Source organism: Nomia melanderi, chromosome 1, assembly GCF_051020985.1.
Source record: "Nomia melanderi isolate GNS246 chromosome 1, iyNomMela1, whole genome shotgun sequence".
NCBI classification, from domain to species: Eukaryota; Metazoa; Arthropoda; class Insecta; order Hymenoptera; family Halictidae; genus Nomia; species Nomia melanderi.
This window is the reverse complement of record NC_134999.1, coordinates 35,951,507-35,961,957: the sequence shown is the minus strand read 5'-3', so window position 1 is coordinate 35,961,957 and position 10,451 is coordinate 35,951,507. Positions and strand designations below refer to the sequence as shown.

Below are 10,451 nucleotides of genomic sequence, written 5' to 3'. Positions count from 1 at the left end.
GGTTTTTATCGGGGCTCGCGAAACGAATCGGCCGGTTCTATCGGTCACGTCCAGTTTATCGGGTGTCAACGGACGTATTAATCATCCCCGCGCAAGATGATTGCAGCGCGAACAGATTAACATTAAACACGAGGCGTTAATTAAATCATGTTCTCCAGATTGCATCCCGTTTTATCGGCGATACGGATAACGATCCGACGTCCAGGCCGCAACGCGGGAAACCCGACGATCTTTCTAGCGAGAAATCGCGTGCGGACCGTGACGAACGATTACCTAATCGAGGAAACCCGATGATCTTCCTCGTTCTACGATAAATCCCGCACGATTCGAAAATATTTCTCGTATACCGATCCGAGGAGAATATCTGCTACACGGATTACTTTCTAATACGCGGCTGATACAGTTATCAGATTAATCGTGACCGATCCGGCGAATCTAGATCGGCACTCGACCAGGCCTACTCGTGTCACACGAAATAGTTCCAAAGAATGTTTCATTATCGAGCGTGTATCGGCGCGATTGATTTGCTTCGAATCACGTAGAAGATAGCATCGGTAATCAGTCAAACATAATCAATCGTAACAACGGTACTTTGATTCGATCGGGCGAGTTAATTGTGTCTGACAATACAAAATTCAAGGTAAGATGTTTCTACCATCATTCTTACCATCGTTTCCTTTTATTCCTCATTATTATACAGTATAGAGAGAACTCTGACGTTAAATATACGTATCGCTATATATACATCTAGATCTACCATAATCAATCAAATAACCGATTGTAAAATACAGGTAAACGAATCAGTGAGTCGAGAAGAGAAAATTTGAAGAATTCATTCGGGAAAAATCGGATAAGAGTTCGTGTGAATTTCTAATCAATGCTAATCGAATCAAATCTAATCAATGAATATAATCAAGAAGACGCAGGATTTTTAATGGAATTTTAAAACCGGTTATTTGACGACTGTCTTTAATATTAATTCTACGGTAGAGAGAAACTTTTAAGCTCGACTTCTTCCCACGAATTAACGCGCTTTATACGTGTTGTCCGTGGAAGGTCCGAACCCGTCCTTCGCGCGGGCAATTGTTTCGATTAATTAAGCACCGGTCGCGCGAGAGAAGAATTACAATCTGGGATTTCGTTGGACGAGAGCGGCGCGGGCCGCCTCTTTTGAATCAACGCGTAAACTCGCCTATTAAACGAGCGAGCAGATATTCCGCGGACATGCCCGGCCGTAATGACTTTATATAATTGAACTTTGATTACGCGACGCGATCGCGTCAGCGGCGTTAACGCAATACGTATTTTCCAGCAGCCGATCACCGGAGTTCCCCGTGTTGCCGGGGATCGCCGGGCAAATGAAAATCTATTGTAAACAATATTTATCTCCAGACACGTCTATCTCTCGTCGTTCCGCCGACGCGGACTGCGCTCAATAATTATTCTCGCGGAATGTTTACGCGACCATCGATCCGATCCTCAATGGTGATCGGATTACGGAACAGTTTCAGAGTTTCAAATGAATTTTCGGGAATGTGTATCGGGCCGTATCAATGATGAACTCGGATCATCTTCCGTGGAATCGCGCTGCGGCTCGGATGGTTGGGATCGTTTGTAATAATGCTTTCGCACGGAGAAAGTGGAATTGTATTTTCTACCGTGAAATCTAAGTGTCTTTGCAATGATTCAAAGTAATATGTTACAGACACATTTGAAAATTCGAGCTGAAACTTGGGAAACACGAATGGAAAATATAAAATCTACTCAACTCGGAAATTCGAAAATTACTCAAGCTAAAAAATTCATTCAAACAGAACACTTGAACGACTTGATTCAAAAATATGAAAACAATCAAAATCTAAACTTGAGAAGGACTTGATTCAAAAATATAGAAACGATCAAAATCTAAACTTGAGAACAACTTGGCTCAAAAATATAAAAACGATCAAAATCTAAACTTGAGAAGGATTTGCTTCAAAAATATAAAAACGATCAAAATCTAAACTTGAGAAGGACTTGCTTCAAAAATATAAAAACCATCAAAATCTAAACTTGAGAAGGACTTGCTTCAAAAATATAAAAACGATCAAAATCTAAACTTAGGAATAATTGATTCAAAAATATAAAACCGATCAAATAAACTTCACAAAATTTCAGACTAAATCTACTAAGAGATCCACATGACGCAAACTATGGAAACCGAAAGAATCTCCACTCACCATACAAACGACCCCAAACCCCCCAAATAAATGCATCAAAGCAGCAGCCTCTCCTAAAAATTCTACCTAAAGCAAGACCTAAACTGCCGGAAGAGCGTAGGCAAAGCGCTCCTGACGGTCAGAACGATAATCGCGGAGGTCAGCACGAGCGAGATCGCCTGAACGTTCGGTATACCGGAAACGTTCGGCAGCCATCTCATCTTGTATCCGAGGCACTGCGAGGCCATGCCCACGACGAAGCAGCTTATACCTAACAGGTTGTGGCCGAACTTGAGGATCACCGGTCTGATCAGCTTCCGTAGTTTCGCCGCAACCAGCACAGGGTAACCGCAGACAGTCAGGACGATCATCATAACGAGCGAGGACAGGCCCAGTATCGCGTGGTTCGATTTGAAGTGTACCTTCTTCACCCTGTACATGATCACCACGCCGGCCAGGATGCACCCCAGCCCTAACACCTGCAGGATCCAGTGTATGTGGCTCTTGGCACGCCGCGAAAGAAAGTTCGTCAGCGCGCTCTCGCCAGCCAGCACCACGATAGCCTCGGACATCAGCAGGATGTACTGAAAAGGGCAGAAGATCGAGTCGTCAAGGAAGGGGTTGGAAGTCGCGGTCGTTCCGCCAAGTCGTTAGAACTTCTTTGGCCACCTCGGGACTCTGTCCCCTCCGCCCCCCGCGCCGCCGCTCTTTTTCGCCCGACCTTTCCCGGACAGGTTACCGGTGCCAGTCCCACAGGCGAGGGGAAACCGAGCGCGAACACCGCGGGGTCATCCCTGAATTTCGATTTCGCGTTTCAACCCCCACGGGCGGGGCGCGCGAGCGGAAAATAAATGGAGCAATTTGAATCGCGCGCAATCGCCGACGCTGCGGACTCCGCAAGGTTACCGGAAGCTCCCCGACGCCTTCCTGGATCCTCACACCATGCCGCCCGCCTGTTCTTCGCGCGTTCTTCCCCGTGGCCAAAGAAGTTCCACCGGTTTTTTTACAACGATTAAACCGCTCGAAATTTTTCGCCCCCGAATGAAACTTTCGCGCGATTCCGCGAACCGCCGGTGATTTAGAGTCCCCCCAAGGAGGATTTCGAGCGAGAAGTATGGCTGCTGGCTGGATTGCCTTCTGGCAGAGTGAATTTCGCTTGGATGATGTTCCGCGAGTGGACGTGAGTGTTTATCTGTGGAGGGTGAGATGGTTTTTCGATGTGCTCGCCGTATTTATTTTGAATATTAACCCGTTGCACTCGAGAGGTGACTCAGTCGCCACGTGATTCGATACAACAAAACTATGGAGTTGAATATTTAATATTTCAAATTAAAGTTTGCATTGATATGTGCAATATTTAAATAAAACACCTCTGTTGCTGCATTTATTTATGAATTATCGTTAAATTAGTTTCAAACAATATGACCTATATCTCGTCAGAAAGTGTTGAATGTTTCCGTTGAGGAACTTTCGAGTGAAAAGGGTTAACCCTTAACGGAGTAGAAGCATTTCAAGCTTGCTAACAAACGGAGAGAAATTCGTAGAAATGATTTAGCACCATACGTGTTAATTGCGAATATTAAAAGAATAAGTGATAATAATAGTGAAATTGGACACAGTAAGTAAAAGTGCCATTGCAATTATATTCTTACTCCGTTAAGAGTTAAGTTTCCTATATATACCTCGTTATTTTACTTGTATTAGTTGTTACTTGTACTTGTTTACTTATTATTATGCAAGAAAAATCGGTGCAACGAAGGAGATGATCGTTCGACCGAAACATTAATTCACATTAACAATTTTCTTATTCTCAGTGTACAATTCACGGGGACTCGCCGACGAGACCTCGTCATTGGATGAAAAACGAGCCGCGGGGATCGAATAGAGAAATTAAACGGATCCGAAGGAACTGAAATTGAATGAAATTTGATTTTCTATGCGAGCCGTTCCGGCGAATTAAAAACTCGATTGAATCGCGTCGAGTACAGTCGAAATTTCGCGTCCCAATCTGCCTGTTAGCAAAGGGATTTAATTTATGTTGTTTCCGTTCCCCCCCGATTCGATTCCGCGTGAATCGAGCATGCTGTCCCTATTGTTGAATTACATAATAATTGTAGACAGCGGCAGCTAGAGAAATTGAAGAGATAACGGAAGTGATTTACGGTCCGAGCGCGAGGGAGTCGCTGCGGGACATTGTGCCGCGCGCAATGGAGGACCTAATTATTAGTCACTGTGAAAACGTGACCGGCGAGCTGAAGCACGCCCATTTAACCCCGTAGAAGTTCCCCAAGTGTACTAGACTTTTACGGTGCTCCGCGGGCGATTATAATTGACACACGTACCCCTATTGTGCAGAGAGTGATGTGAAGATCCAGCACGCCGGTGGATACCGCCGAGTAGTACAGGGTCAGCACCGTCAAACATACGATGAGTACATGGTTCACGACGTCGATCGCTGTCACACACTTGCTGTACAAGCTCGCGCCGTTACCGGTGTTCTCGCTTTCCGTTGAGACCGTCGTCGACGAGACCACCGTCGGATCGTCGATTTTTATCGTCCTCAAGTTGTGCGACTCTTGCACCATTGTACCGGCTCGTCTGGAATTTTGGGAAATTTCGTTTTGGATTAACACCTTGCGCATCGGTGATTACTGATTGGTTTGGATTAATGAGGAGTGGATGGAGAATTGATCGTGCTTCGGATAGTTACTGTTCCGAATTACTGAATTATTTGGATAATGTAATTTAATTGGTTTCTGGGAATCTTTTGTTGGAAATTAGATTTGTAGTTTATATGTTTTTAGTAGATTTTAATGTATGATTAGAATTTGTTGGAAAGTTAGTAGATTTTTGGTGGACAGTGTTAGGTAAATTTGAAAATTATTCATAGGAAAGTCAGTACATTTCTGATGGATAGTATGTTAGGTAAATTTGAAAATGATTCATTAGAAAGTTAGTAGATTCCTCGTGGACAGTATGTTAGGTAAATTTGAAAATAATTCATTGGAAAGTTAGATTTCTAGTGGACAATGTTAGGTAAATTTGAAAATGATTCATTGGAAAGTTAGATTTCTAGTGGACAATGTTAGGTAAATTTGAAAATGGTTCATTGGAAAGTTAGTAAATCTCTAATGGACAATATGTTAAGTAAATTTGAAAATGATTCATTGGAAAGTTAGTAGATCTCTAATGGACAATATGTTAGATAAATTTGAAAATGTTGGTTCAGTGTGATTTTTCAAAGTAGGCGTGTACTGTTATCGATGAGTTAATGAACATGCTATGTCCGATATGTTTCATTCTCAATACTATCCAGCTTCGTTAAAATTATTTCGAGATCGAACTTCCACGCAACGTACGGAAGCAGTGTTTGTAATTCGAAACGTATTTTCTCTACGAGCATTTAGTTTGATAGAAGATAGGACGATCGCGCAGGAGATACATATTTCTTCAGGTGATTTTTGATTGGATTAGGGCATTGATTGCACTCTGATCTACATATAGATGAGACAAGTTTCCGCCCGGAGCCGAGAGACTAATCTTTACAGCGAAGATAAGGCTTATAAATTAAGTATCCCGAAAAATTCAGAATCGCACAGCCCGGTCGCGGAAAAACTTGTATCGTCGCGGAGGACGTATCAAACTAACGAGAACACGGAAATACGTTCGTTACTGATATCGTTCCTAATATTATATCGAGATTAAACATCGATGTTCCTCGGATTATGTTGCAAGAATTCAGGTCCCTCGAGATTAAACATCGATAAATCAATGTGTCGCTGTCACTGATAAACGCGTGTGAATCACATCATTGGTACAGTGTAGTCTAATTCAATTAATGCGATCAAGAGATCCCATTTCCGAGGAGTTCAACGGATACCGGTGACAAGCTATTGTTCATCTCGTTCCAGTTTTGCCTCTGGCTTCATAATCGGGAGAATTGATACATTACCAGCGGGGACACGTCATTGCCAAACGTTTCGTGACGCGGGCTTGAAAAGAATCGTGTCAGCCGCGAAACTGCGGACGCGACAGAGTAGAAAAGGAACGTTTGCTAATGGCCGAAGAGCAGCACGTCGCGATAGTAATTACTAGGCACGATAAGGGGAATTACAAACGTTACGGTTGCCGGCTGTGTTCGAGTGATTACATCTGGGAGCACGGTGGTTCTGACCCCTTTAAAATCGGGCCGCCGATCGAAAGAAACGGAAATGAGTTCGTTGATCCCGCGGCTCGAAGGAAACGAAAATCTAAAAAGGCGACCGGTAAAACAATTTCAATTCACGGATTTCGAGTTAAATATAATTCATCAGCAGATGCAACTGGATCGACGAGACACTGTTCAGTACTCTGTGTCGGGATTAATTAAAATAATGCGTTGTCGATGTAAGAAGCTGTAAGGATCTCTAAACCAACGATCGATACTGTGTGATCTTTATTTTGTATCGGAAAGAACTCGTTTCTTTTATAAATTGAAAACGATCGTATTACGAATAAATTTACGACTCGAAGAATTATATTATTTAACACATTGTACGGCTAAATTTCAGCTAGTAAAAATGGGAATGTCGGTGATTATACTGATACATTTTTAAACGTCGATTAAACGAAAATTTCTAACTTAAGAAAAAGAATAAGGAATTCTTTGATTTTCCTTTGGATTTGTGTCATATATATCTAAAATGTTACATGAACGTAGGATTAGCAATTAACCGATAGGCGCACAATGTGTTAAGCAATCAATATATAATTTAGCTTCATCCGTTGAAGATTTCCTAGATTTCAAAGAATCTTCCGCAAAGGGTTAATTGCACAAGCTCATCATGTGCCAGAATAAATTGCACGGATCTCGAGATATCGTTTTCGAATAATATCGATAGAATGTATCAGTTGTTTAACGAAACATAATATTCCTTAATCAAAACGCATAGAACAACATCGAAGGTTACCATCGAAACCGATAAATTTCGCATCGAACGGATAAATAAAAGGATCCTCTTATTGTTATCGCATCGTATATCGCGAGTTTGGATTTCCGTGTTCGGTAACTCCACGGGAAAAAAGGCCGGCTCGCGGAAATTCGCGGAACAATCTAATGTTCGGCCGAAAAATGGCCAGCGGAGCGTGTATTTGAAGCGAAATTTTTCGAATTAAAGGAGATCCTCGAAATTTCGTTATTGCGCTCTCCCGCGGCGTACTCCGTCGATCCGTTCGACGGGAAACATGAAACTGTCCCGCGGAAAAACGTCCGTGCACGAACATGATATTTTCCTTCTCGGTCGCCATAATCTGTTCGAGCAAATTGAAGCCAGTAAATAAAATAAACAAGTTTCCTTCCGGCCGAAAGACGGGGCAGGACCACCAGGGGCTACACGGTCGCATCTACGTTACGCTTATCTCGATTTATTTTGTCCACAATATAGTTCGTTAGCGCGCTTCCTTCGCCCCCGACTTTTCCGCTCTCGAGGCACACAGAGAAAGATAAAGAGAAAGAAAGAGAGAGAGAGAGAGAGAGAGCCGCCGGGTAAAGTCCCGGTTATAGCCCGAGACGCTCGTCCGACGAGGACCGTAAAAATCGTGTAACGCACGGTTATTAGTCGCGAGTTTTCCGGAACGTTGTTCACCGGTTTTTCCCTGGGATCGAACGAGAAATTCCTTCCCCGAAAAACCGACGATTAAAGCCACCGCGGAAAAAGGTTCGCTCGTTCTCGCCCGTCCGTCGACAACAACGCGAAATATTTGGAAAGAAACCCGGCGAACGAAGACGCCCGGAAAAAGGGAGCGAAACGAAAAATGTTGGGAAACTCCGGCGGAACGTTGAACGACTCGTTAACTCACCAAACAACTGCAGACCGTCCGTCCTGCGCGTAAATGACGAGGCGCTGTTTTTCAATCGCAAACGGTGGAAAAGCTGGTGGATTCGCGATGTTCCCCGGCGTGCGTGTCCGTTCCCGCGGATCGAGCATCGACGCCGATCCAAGCGCGATCGCTGTCATACTAATTGAGGAAATCTCAATCGGCCGGAACACTCGGCGACTCGTGTGCCGCAATATTGAGCAAATTCCTTTTTCCCTGTTTTGCCCCCCGGCCAGCGCCGAACCAGATAATTGGGACGCGCCGCGCGCGCTCGCTCGCCCCGCTGGTCGGTGCTTACGTGACCACCGACGCGGCGCTCATTAATTAAAAAAGACAGAAAACGAGGCACTCCGGGTACGTGACACCGATAATCAGATGTCACCTTTTTTTCTGCGTGGCCGATCACGCGTCAACCAGTACTCGTCGCGGCAGTCGGCCCGGCCGGATGCGCGCCGACCAGCGCGAGGCACCGACGCTTATTGGTGGTGATTGGATCCGAGTATCGCACTTTCCAATATTTTTCTTTGGATATTCTTCGTGACTGGATCTGAATATTTCAGGATTTCGGATGTTGCTCTTCTATTATTGCTAGTGTTTGAATTTTAATGTTTCAGATTTTCGAATGTTTTTGCTTGAATATCGCTGGTGTTTGAATTTGATCATTTCTAAGTTGCAAATAGCGCGAGGCACGGACGCTTATTGGTGGTGATTGGATCTGAATATTTCAGGTCTTCCAATGTGTTTCTTTCGAATATTGCTGATGTTGAAATTTGATTGTTTCCGATTTTCGAATGTTTTTTTTGAATTTGGACATTTCTGAGTTAAATGGTTTTATTCGATTGTTTCACTCTGTGGTTGGTGGATTGAAATATTTATGAATTTGTAAGTTTTGATAAATAAATTTAAAGTTTCCAAGTTCCAATAGATTCAATACATTTTCATGAATATAATTATTTCGGGAGTGTCGTGAGTCGTGGGAGTCTTGGAAGATTATAAAATATTGTAGGTTTTCTTGAAATTTCGAAGAACTTCCGAGACGATTAGAATTTCGGAGACATTCGAAACTTTTAAAACCTTCGAGATTCCCAAGTCCGAAGAGACTTTCAGAATGTTAAGGCGTTGGATGTTAAAGTCTTGAACTGTGACATCGATGACGAGCTACAGTATTGTCTATCTAATATTCTTTTATTCATTCCAACGTCGGACTTATGTAACAGCACTCCGCGACGAGTTTATCTCCTCGATCCTATTGCAACATTCAACGGTTCCAAGACATTCAAGTTCACAGTAAGTATCGCTCTCTTTAAACATCGAAAAACCTCGGAACGTCCACCGTATCCAACAATCCAATTCTCCATTCCGCGATTCTAAGTAAAGAATACTGTAATTATTCCAGCAACCTTCCTAGCTACTACCAATCATAGTAAAATTTTTTTTACCATTAACAATCTTTTTTACCAATGACTATTAAGCTTCAATAGTCACTGAAAGAATTTCTTTAGACCATTCACCGAACTTTCAAAGTTTCTTACAAAATCCAGCATTTTCTAGAATTTCCAGCGATTCTAAGGAATACTGTAATTGTTCCAGCAACTTTCCTAGCTACTACCAATCATAGTAACATTTTTTTTACCATTAACAATCTTTTTTACCAATGACTATTAAGCTTCAATAGTCACTGAAAGAATTTCTTTAGACCATTCACCGAACTTTCAAAGTTCCTTACAAAATCCAGCATTTTCTAGGATTTCCAGCAATTTTAAGGAATACTGTAATTATTCCAGCAACCTTCCTAGCTACTACCAATCATAGTAACATTTTTCTTACATTAACCACAATATTATTACAAATCACAGTAACCATTAATCGTAATACTACGATGATATTAACCCTTTGCGGACGTAGATTCTTTGAAATATGCAGAACCTTCAGCAGATGAACCAAAATTATACATCAATTACATAAACAATAAAAAAAGGAAACTACATGTTGATCTCTTACTTAATAATTACATTATTGCTTTGAGATTCAATCATTCCAAACAGGAAAATTTCATCTCCACATCCGTCTGTAAAGGATTAAACACCAACTTCCCATCTAAATAGTACGAATTATCCTCGCGAAGAATCATTAATCACAGCCAATCAATAGCAACAACATGAAAATTGAACACGGTATTAATTACTAAGCGTGTTACCGTGCGGAACCATATCAATCCGAAAACTGAACAGCTGGTATTGTTTACGTGGTCCATAATACTGGCTCCGCGCGCTTGCATAAATATTTGGGAATTATTTAACAAGCAAACCTCGCGCTCGCGTGTCTACACAGATTGAACCGATCGGGAAAGCTGATGCGTTTAACAGTGGAACTATCAGATAGATCAAAATCACCGAT

General features: G+C 42.4%; 1 protein-coding gene across 1 annotated transcript; it reads right to left on the bottom strand.

Annotated features, from left to right (window-relative positions):
- Positions 1-660: 660 nt before the first annotated feature.
- LOC116432718 (transmembrane reductase CYB561D2) lies at positions 661-8,384 on the bottom strand. Its single transcript, XM_031989965.2, has 3 exons — positions 8,037-8,384; positions 4,541-4,796; positions 661-2,782 (listed from the first exon to the last, which is right to left on the bottom strand). Exons 2-3 carry the CDS (start codon positions 4,781-4,783, stop codon positions 2,282-2,284), a joined length of 744 nt encoding a protein of 247 aa, XP_031845825.1. The 5' UTR covers positions 4,784-4,796; positions 8,037-8,384; the 3' UTR covers positions 661-2,281.
- Positions 8,385-10,451: the final 2,067 nt, after the last annotated feature.